Source organism: Trichechus manatus, unplaced genomic scaffold (assembly GCF_000243295.1).
Source record: "Trichechus manatus latirostris isolate Lorelei unplaced genomic scaffold, TriManLat1.0 scaffold00138, whole genome shotgun sequence".
NCBI classification, from domain to species: domain Eukaryota; kingdom Metazoa; phylum Chordata; class Mammalia; order Sirenia; family Trichechidae; genus Trichechus; species Trichechus manatus.
This window is the reverse complement of record NW_004444074.1, coordinates 1,284,810-1,302,432: the sequence shown is the minus strand read 5'-3', so window position 1 is coordinate 1,302,432 and position 17,623 is coordinate 1,284,810. Positions and strand designations below refer to the sequence as shown.

Below are 17,623 nucleotides of genomic sequence, written 5' to 3'. Positions count from 1 at the left end.
GCTCTTTTCAGGATGTGTGATCTTCAGAACCTTCATGCACTCCTCTCCTCTTGCCCTCTTCAGGTCTGGAACCACTTCGACAGCGGTTCCTGCCCAGGCCAGGCCATCGGTGTCAAAACACGATTAGATAATGGTGTCACTGGCTTCATCCCCACTAAATTCCTCAGTGACAAAGTGGTAAAGCGACCAGAAGAACGAGTAAAGGTAGATGCATGATGGGGTTAAGGCACCTAGTGCAGTGTTTACCCACTCAGATCAGGCTCTCCTTAACTTTGGGCTGCCCCCACCCCCTGGACGTCGGGCTCTCTTCCCAGTGGCTGTTGGTGGACAGAGAGTCTCAGGGAGGATATATAACTAGCTGAAAGAAATCAGGGCCGGAAGCATTTGAATGAGTAGCAGCTTTTGTTCACTGCCTTTATGAAACTTCATCAAGTTGCCAGCCTGGGGAGAGGGCTCTCTTCCTGTGTGGGAAGCTGCAGTGTCAGCTGGAAGGAGGGCCCAGTCTTACATGCTGAGAAACAGAAAGTCTTCACGTGTTTTACTGAGGCCAGGAAGTACTTCTCAGGGAGATGGAAAAGATTGTATGGCACGGCCCCTTTGCACAGGACACCTGTGGGATTCTGCAGGCAAAACCAGATGACGCTCAGAAGGAGTGTTCAGTAGTCTCCACAGGAGAGGACTTGGAGGCAGTCTCTGTTCATTTTCTGTTCTGGTATTCTCCTGCCATTTATCATGCTGTGATAAATACCTAGTGGATGACATTTACGTATGTTATCTCTATTCTCACAACCTGATGAGGAAGTTAATGTAACTTTCTTTTTGAAGATGAGAAAACTGATTCAGAGAGATGTATCTTGTCCAGGTCCACCCAGTTAGTATTCAGGCCTAGATCTGCCATTTCCAGAGTCTATGTTTCCACTGAAACACCCCAGCACTACGTGTTGTGGAATGTTGGGAGCTGTGGACTTAGGAGAGCCGGGGAAGGAAGTTTTTCATAAATGAAGCTAGAGCAATTTTAGAAGAAGGGCAGCCACGCAATGTGCTGGCTTTTGTCATTGTTTAGCCAATTTGAGTAAGATGTGGAGAAGAGCTATTATTTTCCCTCCCCTCAAAAAGCAGCCAGACTTTCATTGCACCCTGGGAGAAGTACCTAAACAACTTTCTGGAAGAGGAGAGTAGAACCAGTGGCGGGGTAGATCCCAATAAGCTCCAGTCGGTTTCCCTGCGTAGAGTGGGAGGCATCAGTGTAGGGCACGGCCAGAAGCCCACAGACCAGACTCAACCGCGAACTCCTGGTCTGCCACTCAAGAGCTGAGTGGCTTTGGCAAGTCACACCACTTTTCTGCTTGGTTTTCTCATATGTAAAATAGGGCATTGGGCTAGATCATCTTTGTCCCTTCCAGCTCACATGTTCTGTGGATCTAGGTTGGAATGACCGTTCACTGTCGAATCATGAAGATTGACATCGAGAAGTTCAGTGCAGACCTGACCTGCCGCACCTCAGATCTCATGGACAGGAACAACGAGTGGAAACTGCCCAAGGACACCTACTATGACTTTGATGCTGAAGCAGCAGACCACAAGCAGGAGGAGGACATGAAGCGGAAGCAGCAGCGAACCAGTGAGTGTGCCTCCCACCACCCCTGTGTTCCCTGAATCAGGACTCAGATGCACGTGCAGCTATGTCCCTTGTCTCAGCCTCCCAGGAGGAGTGGCTGCCAAGGCCCAGAGAAGTCATGAAGGGAACTATTGGCAGGGCTGGAACCTAGGGTCTCTTGGGTCACGTTTTCTTTGCTGATGCACTATGACTCTTAAAGCTTCACTCTCTCAGCATCCTAGGGACCCAGGTTAACACACCCACCACATCAGAGAATCCAGGCCCAGAGAGTCTCAGAAAGATTCTGAACAAGTCTCAGAATCCCATAACAAACAAAAAACAACCTGTTGTTGTCGAGTCAATTGCGCCTCATAGCGACCCTATAGGACAGAGTAGAACTGCCCCATACGGTTTCCAGGGAGCACCTGGTGGGTTCAAACTGCCGACCTTTTGGTTAGCAGCCGAACTCTTAACCACTGTGCCACCAGAGTTTCCCAGAATCCCATAGTGGGTCCAAAATTAAGCCATGGTTTGCCCCATTGCTGTCAGCTCCTAACCCCATCACCGGCTCTGTACTTGTTCCCTGCCCTCTTCAGCATACATCAAGCGAGTGATTGCACACCCATCCTTCCATAATATCAATTTCAAGCAAGCAGAAAAGATGATGGAGACCATGGACCAGGGTGACGTGATCATCCGACCAAGCAGCAAGGGTGAGAATCACCTGACAGTGACCTGGAAGGTCAGTGACGGCATTTATCAGCACGTGGATGTCCGGGAAGAAGGCAAGGAAAACGCCTTCAGCTTGGGAGCCACCCTGTGGATCAACAGTGAGGTGAGAGCCACGTCCCATCCCCACTCCTGCTTCCAGAAACAGGCCCTTTCTGGCCACTTTAACCTGACATTAGTAACTTGTACGTATCATTTGTGTTTGAGCTGTGCAGTGCAATGAAACAGTTATTTCGTATCCATTTCGTGACTGAAGGCCAGTGGGAGAAGCAGAGAAAATACATGCGTGCACAGCACACGTGCACACACACATAAACATACCAAGATTCTCTTTCCTGTTTTCAGTGAAGAGAAATCTTAAGAAATAGTTCCCTATTGTTCCCAAGCCCCAGGGGAGAATCTAAGTTATGATTTAAAGGGCTTTGTATCCCTGTAAGCTAATAAATCTCGGCACGAGTCTAACAGATAGATAAACGGAAGGGACTGAGGGCTGTGCAGTGGAGTGAAGCTTCAGTGGGTCTGGGAACCCTGTTCCATGGCTTTCCCCCTCCCCTGCTGTCTCTTCAGGATGGATTTGACGAGGGGCTGGGAGTCTCAGATCTGGCTATGACATGTGGAGCCTTTACCTCCTTCCCACAGGAATTTGAAGACTTGGATGAGATCGTTGCCCGCTATGTCCAGCCCATGGCATCCTTTGCCCGTGACCTTCTGAACCATAAGTATTATCAGGACTGCAGTGGCGGGGACCGCAAGGTGAGCCCAGGGCCCTCCAAGGGAAAGCACCTCCCCGTGACATTAGGATTTATGGTCTCCTTTAGCTTAGGGATGTCAGGTGGTGAAGGCGGTGTACATCATGTATGTACCAGACAGTGTATACCAAGCATGCTACTATCCCAACCTCTCCCCCTCATTCTACCCCCAGAAATTAGAGGAGCTGCTCATCAAAACTAAGAAGGAGAAGCCCACCTTCATCCCTTATTTCATCTGTGCCTGCAAGGAACTGCCCGGCAAGTTCCTACTGGGATACCAGCCCCGGGGTAAACCCAGGTGAGCACTGGTGCTGAGAAGGTGCTGCCACTGGGGTCCACAGATAGGCTAGAAGGGGTTAGAGGCCCCCGGAGCTGTATCTCTGGTTCTGCTTGACCACCTTTCTCCTCTTATCATAGAATGGAGGTGGAGGTTGGAGGTGGGGAAAGAGGGTGATTACGAGGCAGAGGCAAAGATTCACATAAGAAGAGCGCTGTCATCAACCCTATAAAAAAGGAGTTCCCATACCTCCTCGCCCTCCAGGGAGTGGTGCTAATCACTAGACACTGTCTCCGCCTGATTGGCACAGACAGGGACCGGCACACTGGTCTCTCCTTTCCACTCTGCTTCACCCTCAGTCAGCACACTGGCTCACGTTGCTGTAGTGTGAGAACTCTTCTTCCTGCACTGAAGGGTGGGTCAGGAGAGCATCTCTTCCCACTGTCAGCCTGTTCTGTGCCCTTCTGTGTGTAACCAACAGGCTGGCTTCCTAAGGTATTCTTTTATTTGGGTCTCTCTAGTGCTCACCCTGGACTTACAAACAACTTATAGGACAAAGTCTGATTTCCTTAGACCTGCTTTCTATGTGCTGGTTACACAGGCTGGTAACTCAAGCCTTCTCTCCTTAAGCCCACCCTCTGTCCTCCCATTGGCCCTTGGCCAAGGCGTGTGCTCTTCTGCTTGTATCACCGTACTGACTATACTTCCTGCTCAGCTCAGAGGATAGGAAGCCCTAGATGCTGGGCCTGTGCTATCTAGGGCACGTCTAGAACATTGTGCTTGTTTCCGGGAAGCTCTTTCTAACTGACTCACCACCGTGCTTTCAGAGAGTGGCAGCCAGGCCGTGTGGGTGCTGCAAACCTGTCCCATGAGGAACAGTTGAAACTGGAGACCTTTAACCAGGAGCAGAAGCAATATAACAGCCTTCTGTGGAAAGGGGAATAGGCTCTCCTTGCAGAATTAAAAAAGATTTAGGAAACAAGTTTCTGTTTAACATAAGTAAGGACATTTCAGTACTTAGCATTGTCTACTGGCTAGTAGTAGCCTTTAATCACAACCCTATTTTAGGTACAGCCTACAGGTTTAGGTGCTGTTAGCCTTGTTTTACAAATGCGGAATCTGAGACGAGTTTAGTAACTTGGTGCAAAGTCACGTAGCTGTTGAGCCAGAGAGCTGAAACTGGAACCAGCCCTGAACCACAGTCCATCCTCTTAGCCACGCTCTGCTGCTCTGTCTGTAAAAATGCTGAATAAGGGTAGACTCAGCACCTTCCAGAGGTGCTGCAAAAAGATTCTTGCTTATGGGAAGCTATCCTTTGCTGCCCTGGGAGGCCCCTGCCAACCCTGACATTCTGTGGCCTCAGTCTTTCCCTCACCTGTGGTATGCAGCCATCTTGGTGGCCCAGCCCCAGCAGGCCTTCCTCTGCCCGCCTGTATGTAGCACAGGGGGTTGCTGACTACCTGGCCTTGACTGCTCCTGTATGCTGTTCACCTCGCCAGCTAGAGCGCAGCCTCCCTTTACAGGGTCAGGGCCTGGCTCTTTCGTCTCGCCTTTTCCCCAGCACGCAGTCTGGCTGCTTCCCATGGCGGAGATCTGTTCTGGCCGCTCTCACACGGCTGGCCCCAAGTGGTATCTGATGCATGTTTCTTTCCAAAACCCCAGGATAGAATATGTAACAGTGACTCCAGAAGGATTCCGATACCGGGGCCAAATCTTCCCAACTGTGAATGGACTTTTCAGATGGTTTAAGGATCATTACCAGGATCCTGTACCAGGTGCGTTCTCCTCTGCCCTGACTTCTGGGCTGTGGTTGGAGGGACACCTAGAGCCTGAGTCAGGCTAATCACTGACCTTTTAGGGGAGGGGCTAAGGTCTGGACTGTCATCGCAGCTGTCTTACTCCAACCTCCTAGCATCAGGGAAGTCCTCCACGCACTTTGTCTCTGTAGTTTTCTTCCTTCTTCCACCTGCCTCTCTACCTCTACCAGCCCTCTAAGTGTGAAACCAGAGATAAGTTTCTGGAAGGATGTAACTAACTCTAGCTGTTTCCTACAGGTATCACCCCCAGTAGCAGCAGCAGGACTCGGACACCTGCCTCTATCAATGCTACCCCAGCCAACATAAACCTTGCAGGTGAGGAGCTTGTGCTTGGAAATGGGGCGGGGGGTGGGGGGTGGGGTGAAGGGCAGTGTGGAGCTAGAGGGACTTTCACCTCTTACACTCTTACCCCCACCTCTCTGTGCTTACAGATCTTACACGGGCTGTCAACGCCTTGCCCCAGAACATGACCTCGCAGATGTTCAGTGCCATTGCTGCTGTGACAGGCCAAGGACAGAACCCCAACGCCACCCCAGCCCAGTGGGCCTCCAGCCAGTATGGCTATGGTGGCAGTGGAGGGGGCAGCAGCGCTTACCATGTATGTGGCTTGGGGAGGAGGCTCCTTGCAGGGAGGTAGGGAGGAATAAAAGAGAATGGTCATCCTTTATCAACACATGTCCATAGACTGGCCCCTGGCAGTGTCCACCACAGAGGCTTCTCATATACAGATGGGGCTGCCACAGCCTTAGGAACTGTCTCTAATATATACTACTTTTTCTCAGACTCTTTTGAGGAGAAAGGGAGTAAGAGAGGGCCTAGCGTTTCCACAGAGTTCTTTGAGATCTTTGGAACCCTCAAGCCTCTGGAAATCTCAGGTGGTCAGGACTTGTGGGCCTCATCATTGGGCCAGGTCCTACCCCACTAAACCCAAAAAAACTCATTGCCATCAAGTCAATTCCGACTCATAGCCTCCTTGTAATGGCCAGACCTGCTGGCCTACCTCTGCTGTTCACAACCACATGCTGTCCAAGAGAGGGTCAGCTGGAAAGCTCTGTGCTGATCCCAACTCTTCAGCTTGCTGGGAATTTCCAGCAAGGCCAAACAAGCCCAAGGCCCACCCCCACTTAATTAACTCTTCACCCTTTTCCAGGTGTTCCCAACCCCAGCCCAGCAGCCAGTGGCCACACCACTAATGACCCCCAGCTACTCCTACACGACCCCAAGCCAGCCCATCACCACTCCGCAGTACCACCAGCTACAGGCCAGCACCACCCCCCAGTCTGCCCAGGCCCAGCCTCAGCCCTCATCCAGCTCCCGGCAACGGCAGCAGCAGCCAAAGTAAGTATCCGCAGGTTATTTATAGGGGAGGTATTGTCAGGAGGCCAAGGGACTGTGAATAGGCAAGTGCTCTGGATCCTCTGAGAGCCCGTGACCTAGGTGATGTCCCCAAATGACTGGTTTCTGGGGAAAGACAAAAAAGGGTAGTGTGGCAGCAGACCACTGCTGCTTCTGCCTCACCACAGCAAAGGGGCTGCTGCCCGTCAGTGTAAGGTCCCTTTCTTTTAAGGGTCGGAGCTCACCAGTGATTGGTGAGCTTCCTTCTAGCCAGCCCCTGCAGAGTCCTGATCTCAAAGGTCCTCTCTTCCCCTCCCCACCCCAGGTCCAACAGCCATGCAGCCATCGACTGGGGGAAGATGGCGGAGCAGTGGCTGCAGGAGAAGGAGGCAGAGCGGCGGAAACAGAAGCAGCGGCTGACACCTCGGCCCTCCCCCAGCCCCATGATCGAAAGCACCCCCATGTCCATTGCTGGCGATGCCACCCCACTCCTGGACGAGATGGATCGATAGGGGGCCTGCTTCTAGGACTCTGGTTACCTCTGAGGCTGGCAAAGACCTGGCCACCCACTGCCTCACTCCCTGCTCCCTCGTTTTCTGTCCATAAAGTGGCGTGAAGTGACGTTCTCTTTGGTGGTCAGCCTGGATGGGTGACAGGCTGGATGGCCTTGCGAACTTGAGCTCACTGTGCGCTAGGCAACAATTCTCCCGCTCCAGGCCCATACGGACCACCTGTCCTGGGACCAGGCTGGGAGGGGAGTGTGGCAGGGAGGAGGAAGAGGAAGATGAGAATGAGAGTGGGACAGTTTTGTATTCTGCTCCCTACAAGCCATTTCGAGCTTCTGCCCCCACCTGACTCTGGGCTGTGACAGGGGCACCAAGCTCAGCACATGAGTCTCCCCTAGCTCTTGTGGGGAGAGGGATGCTATTTATTCAGTTTGGGGCAGGAGGGAAAGTATTTCTGACCTGGATGCCAACAGCTCAGGTGGCTATGAAAGCAGGAGATCAGGGGACAGAGCGGAGCAGAGCTAACCTGCCCAGCACCTGCCTGGCTGCCCTTACCTACCTGCTGCCACTGCCGCCGCTTCCTGCCTGTCATTTGAATAAACAGTGTTTCTACAGAGCACTTGCCGCACCCTGTCTCCACCTCTTCGCCTCTTTGAGGAGTGGCTTTCAAAGCAGTGTGGAGCTGTAGGGCTCCCCTGACTCCCACTTCCGATCCAGGAGAGAGGCAATGGTCCCCGGTAGTAGAGAGCAAGGACATGACCCCAGGCAGTCTGATCCGGAAGCCGCCTGCCTGAGGTCACATCCCTGCCCTGCTTCTTAGTTCCAGGACCCTTGTGCAAGCTACTTACTGTCTCTAAATCTGCTTTCTTACCTGCAAGATGGAGATGATAATACCTACCTCATCAGCTGCTGGGAAGACTGGTATAATGTGTACGAAGTGCTTAGCCTGGTGCTTGGTACATGAAAAGCCCTCAATAAATGCTAGTGCTGTTATTACAATCACTCACAGTAACCCGTCCCGTGCCTTGTGGTCTTCTCTGGCATAACGAGAAAGGCCACAAGGAAATCTGGGTTTCTTACTTCAGACCGCTGCACCTGCCACTCTTCCCGTTTTTTTTGCCAGCTGGCCCTTCATCTCTGACAATACTTCCAGGCAAGCCAAGGGTTTCTGCCCCAGGATGGTCTCCCACCGTCACCTGCCCCCTCCCCACCCCCCACGCCCTGGAAAAGGTTGCTGGGATGTTGCTGGGAGGACTAGCCAGCCTCCTGGTCCTGGTCCCTTCCCCCACCCCCACTGCCTCTTTTGTGCTGGACTCCTGGTCGCCCCTGTGTATCTTCACAAGGGCTTCAGCTCACAGCTTTGTAAGTCACTGCTGGCAAAGTTAAGGGTTTGCCCTCTGCCCCTGCTTGGGGCTCTGCAGAGAAGTCAGGGCCCCTGCTGCCCAGACTTGATGAGCTCCTTCCCTTCATCATTCAAGATCTCTTTTGTTTTTTTTTTTTTGGAAAGGGTGCGGGGGAAGAGGCTGGCCCTCTGCCGGGAACTCAGTTCTCCCTTGAGCCCAAAAAGTCTGCAAGGGCCTAGCTAGAGCAGGGCCACACCAGCTGCGAAGGTCGTGTCCCCTGTGGTGCCATGAGCACCTCCTGGAGCAGGTGGAAGCCTTGGCCAACCCGTGTGCTGCCCTGCCCCACCTTCCCCAGGGCCACTTAGAGAAGGAAAGGCCAGGAACGGTGTAGTGGGTTAAAAGTTTCACTTTATTGTGGGTATTACCGCAGACAGTGCTCCCTATCCCAGAAGGAGAAGCCGCACAGACCAGTCTCCCAGTAGAGGGAAAGCCCTCCTACCTACCCCCAACCCACGTGTATTCTTCTGTCCTGGTCCTAGTATATTAAGAAAAACGGCTGTGTCCCTCCCCTTCCCCCAGTAGGTCAGTAAGGGTGTCCCTCCCATCCACCTTCCTGTGAACTTCATTGAAAGCCAAATTGCCCTTCAGAAACCGCTACAGCCCCTGGCCCCTTGGCTCCAGCTATGCCCAGAACCGCCCCCCTCTGAACACACACACACAGAAGTAGCCCAGTTGGAGAGAGAGAACAGCAGTAGGGGGTCAGCTATAGGCTTGATGGAATTTATTCTTAGCCCTGGTCACCCTGGCCTCAACTGAGATTGGGGTTTGATGCTGGGGGAGATTTCCTCTTGTTTACTTTCCTGACTTGTGAGACCTTCCCCTGGACTTCTTGTTCTGGTTTGTGTTCTCTCTCTTCCTGGGAGATGGAGACTCCATAGTATCCTCGCTGGAGGGTTCCTCCCGTCTGGGGTCATTGTAGCTGCCCTCACTCTCCAGGTCGTCCCGGCTGTCGGGGCTGGACTCCGACATCCTGGCCAACTCTCTCGGGCTTACGGATCGGCCTAGGTCTGCAGGCGAAGGTTCCGATTTAACTGGGCTTTTCTTCTTAGTCACCTTGCCCTTCTTGACTTTTTTCTTCAGCTTTGCCTTCTCCTTGTCTGATTCCTCCTCATCTTTCTCTTTTTCCTTTTTCTTTACCTTCTTGATCACCTTGTGGCTCTGGCTTTTCCCTGTGGGGCTCTCAGAGCGCCAGATGGTGATGGGAGCTGCTGAGTCAGGAGTACCAGTGGTGGTGCCAGTGACCGTGCCAGTGCTTGTGTCAGGGGGCTTGGTGGGGGGCCCCACCTGGGTCGGGATGGGAGGCTTGCTTTCTTCTTCCTCCTCTTCTTCATTGAGGTCATCTTCCCCAAACTCATGGTGGATGGGATGGTGGATCACTGCCACCGAGACAGGCCTGTAGCTTTTGCACCTGTTGGGGGAGGGTGACGGGGAGAGAGGGCTGGAAGGAGGTGGGGGGCAGTGCCCAATAGAGCCCCCTAATCCCCTGTCGGCCTGCTAGCACTCACCAGCCATACCAGAACCGTTCCACACACTCTTCCTCATCTGGGATGAGCCCAAAGCAAGGGGTCTGGATGATCTTGCAGCAGGTTGGGCTCACATCTCGGGAACAGGTTTGGCCCACATCTCGGGAGCTGCTGCTATTTGCCTTCTCTGAGCATTCCTTCACCCTGCCACACAAGACTCAGCCTGGCTCCCACACCTCCAGGATTCCCCAAGGGCCCAGAGCCAGAAGGCTGGGAGACAGTGGGCTTCCCTGGGCTCTGCCCCAGCTGCCACGATACCTCCTCCCGTTGCTCTTGGAGAGGGGAACCACAATGAGTTTGGGGTCTAGCTCTGCCCAGGCATCTCCATTGTGCTGTGGGTCCCCCAAGGAGGGGGCCCTCACCTAGAATCACAGTCGCAGTGGCTGACGGTGTGCAGGTGCAGCTTGTGGTGACCATGGTCAGAGATGAGGGGGTGGATGATGTGCCCAGAACACTGCTTGTGTTTCCAGCAGCACCTGTCAGTCTCCTTGAAATCACCTGAAGAGTAAGGGCCTGGGTCACTTGGGCTGCAGCAGCACACCCAAAGTCTCCCTTCCCACAGCTCAGTCTAAAGCCCATAAGTGATCTTGGGCCTCACCAAATTCACCTGCTACCACCACCGGCCCCCTTGGATTATTTCTAGGGTCTTAGCTCAGTAGTAACTCCAAGTTCCAGCACTCCTCTTCCCCAATCCACTACACAAATCCCCCTGTCTTCTGTATGTCCTCACCAAGTCTCCTTGCTGTCCTGTGACACCCTGCCCCTTTCCCTCCCCTGCCTTCTTTGGGAGCCTGCCCTCCACTGACTCCTGCCTACTCCCCTCACCCAGCTACTCAGTAATCAGCTATCCTATCCACAAGGTGCCTGGGTACGGGAAGACCATCTTGCCATGGCAGATGGTAGAGCTTCAGGAGCCCCACTTTGTAACCCCTGTGATTGGAGCCAGGAGCAGCAGCAGCATCCCCACTTCCTATGCCTCCACTGCACAGGCCTGGGAAGCCCAAGTCCGACCCCTCACAGCCTCTGAAGCCACTCCAGCCACAAGGCCTGCTATGGTGGCCCCATGAGCAGCTAAGGCCTAACCTGCCCCCACATCCTACTCCTTGGCTATGGCAGCCTCCTTCTCCTTCACCCTTTATATCACTTCTACTCTGGTCCTTTTGCCTCCAAGCCCCTTTTCTTCTCTCCTAACACCTTTCTCACTATCCTCCCCTTTCCCACGCCCACCCAATCTATTGTTTCCCGGGAGCTCCCATTCCCCATCCATTCTCTCTCCCCAGTCCCTAGAGCCACAGACTTTTGAACAACCAACTTCCCAGCCTAAGCCCTTCTACCTCTCTTTAGGCATCACCCCTCTCCCTGACCCCCAAAGATACCATGTCCCCTTTCCAAGGGCACAGGGGAGAAGCTTCCAGGTGAGAGTTTGGGGTTAGGTAGAAGTCCTAGAAAAAGTGTTCCCACTTGTTTTGCTCAGCTGATTGAACCCACACTGGCCTTTCCCAAACTCCACCCCACTGTCTCACCTCTGACCCTGCCTAAGGCTCCAGTCCACTGTTGGCTGTACCCTCTCAGGCCACCATCCCTAAGACAAGGCCCATGAGGTGACCCCATGTCCCTCATAGCCCAAGAGCCCAAGGTCTCACACACTAGGCAGAGGACAAGGAGGTGTCCAATATATCACCCTGGGCAGCCTTACTGCCAGTACCCCCAATATCAGCTCCACCCCACCCCTAGAGGAGGGAGGGGATGCTGATGAGTTGCCATGGCAGCCTGGCGTGGGGTGCTGTAGTAGCTAACAGCCTCCAAACGACTGTGCCTTTCTCTAGCCCTCAAGAGGGGTGGAACCGGGTGAGATCTCATACTGGCCACCAGCCAGGAAATAACCCAGGCTGTGGGTGTGTTAGGAGACCTGGTGGCACAGTGGTTCAAAGCTTGGCTGCTCACTGAAAGGTCAGCCCTTCAAACCCACCAGCCGCTCTGCGGGAGAAAGATGCGGCAGTCTGCCTCCGTAAACATTACAGCCTTGGAAACCTTATGGAGCAGTTCTACCCTGTCCTATAGGGTCACTATGAGTCGGAATCAACTTGAGGGCAGCAGGTTTGGTTTTAGGGTGTGGGTGTTAGTCCAAGTGGACTTAAAGTGCCTGAGAGATGAGGATGCTGCCGCTTGGTCTGAGTCTTGCTCCACGTCCCTCCTCCTGCCCCTCCCCCCAACCCCGGCCAGGCTGTGAGGGTCCTGGTTCCCCACCACCTCCCTGACCCCCTTGGTGACCTCCTTTTCTGCTTCCTTTCCTTCTGTGCCCTTTCTCTATCCCAGGGAAATAGAGAAGGGATGTGAGGCTGGACCTGGCTGGAACATCACCACTCAGGTTTGTTCAGTACTGCTGAATTGCGACAAAAGGCAGCATAGTGGCAAGTGCCCTGAACTTGTAGTCGGACAAGCCTAGTTCTAGTCCTGCCTCTGCCACCTACTAGCAGGGTGACCCAGGACAAGTTAGTTAACTTCTCTGAGTCTCCATTTCCTTATCCACAGAATGGAGATGGCAGCAATACCCATTTTGCAGGGTTGCAGGGAGGACTCAGTCCACATATGTGAAAGTTATTTGTGCACTATGAAATGCTGCACAAAGGGAAGGGTGGCCGTGGCCTCAAGGAAGTGGTCTGGCATCAGGAGGGAGGTGAGGGGTGGCTGGGTAACCCTATCAAGGCCAAACACTTCCTTCCCTCCTGCCTATAACCAGGTCTCAGCTTTCCCAAGTGAGGGGTGGTGGGGACTGTGGGGACAGGGATCTCCTAGACCCACCTTCAGAGGAGAAGGTAGATGTGTCAGTGCTGGATGCCACGTCAGCCAGCAGATGTCCTCTCTCCCAGCTGGGCAACCTGTTTATATCTGAGAGAGCACAGAGTGGCGCCAGCAGCCATACCCCTCCCCATGCCATTCAGTCGCCCAACATCTCCTGAGATGCTCCAGGCGTTAGGTCCCAGCTGCATCATAGAAATGCAGACATTAAAAAAAAAAAAAGAAGAAGAAGAAGAAGAAGAAAAACAGTCCCTGCCCTTAAGAGGCTAGGGTGGGGGGACACAGGAGAGATATATGAATGGATAATGACAATAGGTTAATGGAGACGATGATGGGGGGAGATGGTAGGGAGGAAGACCTATGGGAGCACGGAACAAGGACACCTACTAAGACTAGGAAGGAGGAAGAGGATTTTTCTTGGGAAACTTCTTGGAAGTTTTGGAAGATTTCTTGGAAGAAGCATTATTGGAGCTGATTCTGGAGTGGTGAATAGAATTGAGCCAGGGTCTAAGCAAGGAGGGACAGCTCCAGAAATTGTCCCAGGGTATGTGGAGTCTGGTCAGAGGGTGTCCCCATGCAAACAGACCTCCAACTGGGACAGCAGCTACCCCAGTTATCAGCAACCACAGGATAGTCTGTCACTATCCCTTTCCTTCCCATGATTAGCCTTGTCCTTTGGGGCATCGAAGAGGAGCCCTGCTTAAGGAAGGGGAGCTGATTGCCTAGAGACTTCAGCCAGGCACTTGGTCATCCTTCTACAGGTCCTTGGTCAGCTCCTTCTCCTGTTTCCCACAGCACGTAAGTGTTCAACATTTATTAAATGAGTGAATGAATGAAACCTTAAGCTCTTCCCTCAAAACCCCTACCCTACTATTGTTCCTCTCAGCACATAATTTCACCAGCATTATCTGTGGCTGCTCCCACCCTCACCAATACTTCTCTAACCTGGGAAAGAGGCCTCCCTTTTTCCTCCTGCTAAAAGCAACAAGCTCTGGGTCCCAGCCAGAATTTTCACCTTCTCCCTCTTTACTGGCTTTTTCCAACAAGCTATGAACATCTATAAATAAACAAAACTCTGTTTCTCCCTCTACTACTGCATATTCCTTTTCAACCCAAGTTTATTCATTCATTCAACAAATATATTGGATAACTTCACTAGGCACCTGAGAAGGATGCCCAATCACTACCTGTAGAGCAGAGTCTTCACCTCCTCACTTCTTACTTCCACTCTAGCCAAGTGCAACACAGCAGCCATCCTGGGCCCTTTAAGAAGGACCACCAGTGATTTCCCAATAGCCAAACCCAGTGACCTCCTTTTCGTCTAATCTCACTTGACTTTGTTGACCAGTCAATCCCATCAAACTGTTCCTTTGGCTTCCATAACAAACCTCCCTCGTCTCTCTCTTCCTTCCCTGACTAGTTCTTTCTTGTCTCCTTTGCTGTCTCCTCTTCCTCTGCTGTACCCCATAAATGTTGGTGATTATCAGGGTTCTGTCCTTGACCCCCTTCTCACAAAACTGCAAGCTTACTCTGGCTAATGTTGTCCACTCCCATGGTTTCAACACCCATCAATAAAATGATATAAATCTGGGTCTCCAACCCAGATTGCTTTCCTGGACATATAGTCAATATCCTCTTGGATGTCCCCAAAACATCTTAAATTCAGCATGTCCCACACAAACCTACCATCTTCTCCCTAACTCCCATGAACCTTCTCTTCTTATATCCTCCATTTCAGAGAGCAATAAACATCTAAGCTAGAAACCTAGGGATCATTCAACTTGGTAAGCAATTCTTGCCATGTATACCTCCCATGCATATCCCTTGAACTGATCCCCACTACCTCTGTCTTAATTCAGACCGTCATCATTTCTAACTTAGAAAGTTGCAGTAGCCTCTTGCCTGGCCTCCCTGCCTTCTGTCTCATTACCCACTGCCATCAAGTCAATACCAACTCATAGAAACCCTACAGGACAGAGGAGAACTGCCCCAGAGGGTTTCCAGGGCTACAATCTTTATAGAAGCAGACTGCCACATCTTTCTTCCACGAAGCTGCTGGTGGGTTGGAACTACCGACCTTTCAGTTTGCAGCCAATCACTTAACCACTGTGGCACCAGGGCTCCTTCCTGTCTCATTACTTTCATCTATTCCTAACAATGGATGAGTTTTCTATAATGTCAATTGGACCACCATGTTCCTCCTCTTGATAGCATTCCACTGCCTTCAAGACCAAGTGCAAACTTCTTATCATGACATTACAGGGCCTCCAAGACCAGACCAGGCCCTGGTTCCTTCCTCAGTTGTCAGTTGCTCTCACCCATCCATCCCTTCTCCGACCCCTCACTACTCCAGTCCTTCTCTCCTGTCTCCCACTCCTCAGAAACACCTATTCATCTTGGAAATAATAACACTATTCAAGTAGAAATGGCCACACACCTTTATGCCCCTTTACTCTGCCACAGTACCTAGAACCTGTGACATTCACAAATTTACTCTGTAGCTCTCCTTGAGAGTAGGGGTCATATTTCATGTGCCTCTACGTGGGACACAGAAGGAACTCAGTAAATGTTGTCTGAATCGAATGAATGCATGAATAAACCCCCTACTGGAACCATAAAGAAACTGTGGCATTGGAGACTCTGCCTAGGGTTCAAGCCTGGGAGCTTTTCTAGGGAAAGAGAACGGACATGGATGAGCACCTTGTCAATGCCAGACACTCATTTTACAATATGCCTTTAATTCTAAATCCCCACCACAGCCCATGCTATGAAGGGGACACAGAGACTCAGAGAGAATAAGTAACTTGTCAAAGTACACAAGTGAATAGATGGCAGAGGTCACATTCAAAGCCAGGTCTTCCTGGCTCTATAGCCTGTGCTCTTTCAGCTCTACTTAGGGTTGGCTGAGAAGACACACATGTAAACAAAACAAACAAAAAAACCCAAACCCATTGCTGTTCAGTCGATTCCGACTCACAGCGACCCTATAGTACAGAGCAGAACTGCCCCATAGGGTTTCCAAGGAGTGACTGGCAACCTTTTGGTTAGCAGCCATAGCTCTTAACCACCGCACCACCAGGGCTCCCATGTAAACAAAGGGTCCCCCTGTATGTCATGAACTACATAGCCAGGTCTAAAGCCAACATTCATTCAGCTCCCTATCCAAAACCTCCTGTCTTCTCAGCTGACACCCTCCCACTACACCTGCTTTTCAACTCCAAGACACTAACTCTTCACCCTTTGATTTTACTCAATCCTGGTTCCATAGCCTCCTTTATCTGGCTTGGACCCAAAGGTCAGGCCAAAAGGGCCTGAGCCAGGGTCAGGATTCAAACTCTGCTGTGTCTCACTCCACTTGCTCTCTCCAGAGTCACCATGAATCCAGGGTCATAGCCAGTTTATTTTTCACTAACACCCTGCCACAAGTCCTGACGACTGTCAGTTCAGTTTGTGAAGGGAAGGAGGGGAAGAAGGCCAAGGAGGGAGAGGAGACTTAGTAACTTTCCTCAGATCTGAGGAAGGCAATCTGCTTTCTGGTTCCAGAGGGCAGAAGGAGAGCTCCGGGCTGAAGCAGCAGTCAGCGCTCCTGTAGCAGGAGCGACTGAGGTTGGACTCAGGAGGGACTTCATAATGAATGAGGAGGGTGATCCCGTGAAAGGGAGAGGGAGGTGTGTGGTCTTTCTCAGTAATGGATTCAGGGGCCTAACTCAGAACTCACAGGTGATGCTCATTTGCACAGAATCCTCCCCTGCCCGCGGATGGAGGAGCTCCCCCAGCCCTGGCAATACAGGGGCTGGGGTTCCAGGTTGGGTACCAGAGAAGCCGAACTGGGGAAAGGAGGAAGGAAGAGAGGGAGGGAACAAGGGAGGAAACAAAGAAGGAAGGAAAGAAAAGGGAGGAAGGGAAGGGCAGTGTGCACGCGTCTCCTTGGAAATGCTGCCCCGGCCCCGCCCCCATCTGGAGGCGATTGTGATGTCACGCTTGGAACCTCCAGACTCCCGCCCTCAAGGGCAAGGGAACCGCCTGCCCCAACCCCGGCGACTGGCTGGGAGCTGGGCCATGGGTTCCAGCCTGGTCTTGCGCTTCATGGGCGGCAGCCCGAGGCCCCGGCTACCGCCCAGCAGTGCCTTCCAGTTCTACAGCCAGGAGCTGCCACTGCGGCTCCTGCCGGACTGTCCCAGCCGAACAGGCAGGCGATCCTCCCAGGTCCTCGGGACCCCATTCCTCAATCACTGGTCCTCCGTTCGGCGTAAACCCGCCCCAGCCCAGCCCTCTCCCTGGATTCCAGTCTTGGACTCCACACCCGCGTGGGGGCTTCAAGCCTATCCCCCAAGCCACGCCCCCGGCCTGAAGCCCACCCTCAATCATCTGCCCCTCCCCCTCCTTACCCTTGCTCTTGCTCTCATCCCAGATGTTGATCTTGTGCCCAGGCCTTTCCCTAGTCCATCTTTCAATCGTCAGTGTCGTCCTGACCCACATCGCTCTCAGCCCAGTTCTTCGTCTCTACGGGGCTCTCTCCTCGCAGAAGTCCAACCCTGAACCTCAGCTAGGTCAAGCCCTCTACCCAACCATAAACCCCAATCTCAGTTTCGCCGAAGTCCTCTAACTCTGCCTCATCTTGCCCAGCTCCCCTTCCACTTCCCCCAGCTCTAGACTGCGTGGTCTTCCTGAGTTCTGACCTTTAGCCTCGTTCTTCATCCGGGACCTCCCTCCTCCTCCCAGGCCCCTCTTTGTCCCACCTTTAACCCTAGCACCTCCCCTGTCTTCTCTCAGGCCAAAACCTTAGCTTGGCCGCTCAGGCCCAGCCCTCAGTGCCATCCCTGGTTTCTCTCCAGATCTACCCCCAGCTCTTGGTCTGACCCCCAGACTTTAGCCCCGCCCCCGCCCC

At 52.6% G+C, this 17,623-nt stretch overlaps 2 protein-coding genes across 2 annotated transcripts in view; one reads left to right on the top strand and one right to left on the bottom strand.

Annotated features, from left to right (window-relative positions):
• Positions 1 to 7,622, top strand: part of SUPT6H (SPT6 homolog, histone chaperone and transcription elongation factor) — a 35,345-nt gene extending 27,723 nt beyond the window's left edge. Inside the window, exons 28-37 of the mRNA XM_023739631.1 lie at positions 64 to 204; positions 1,426 to 1,621; positions 2,194 to 2,432; positions 2,966 to 3,079; positions 3,249 to 3,373; positions 5,015 to 5,127; positions 5,407 to 5,484; positions 5,601 to 5,767; positions 6,320 to 6,507; positions 6,830 to 7,622. Coding sequence (XP_023595399.1) covers positions 64 to 204; positions 1,426 to 1,621; positions 2,194 to 2,432; positions 2,966 to 3,079; positions 3,249 to 3,373; positions 5,015 to 5,127; positions 5,407 to 5,484; positions 5,601 to 5,767; positions 6,320 to 6,507; positions 6,830 to 7,016 — 1,548 coding nt within the window. The 3' untranslated portion in view covers positions 7,017 to 7,622. The remainder of the gene's footprint in view (positions 1 to 63; positions 205 to 1,425; positions 1,622 to 2,193; positions 2,433 to 2,965; positions 3,080 to 3,248; positions 3,374 to 5,014; positions 5,128 to 5,406; positions 5,485 to 5,600; positions 5,768 to 6,319; positions 6,508 to 6,829) is intronic.
• Positions 7,623 to 9,161: 1,539 nt separating this feature from the next.
• On the bottom strand, positions 9,162 to 17,214 carry PROCA1 (protein interacting with cyclin A1). The gene is given in 6 exon segments (XM_004385368.3): positions 9,162 to 9,235; positions 9,238 to 9,821; positions 9,919 to 10,080; positions 10,299 to 10,434; positions 12,739 to 12,825; positions 17,124 to 17,214. Coding segments are annotated over 6 exon segments (1,134 nt in total).
• Between the last annotated feature and the right edge of the window lie 409 nt (positions 17,215 to 17,623).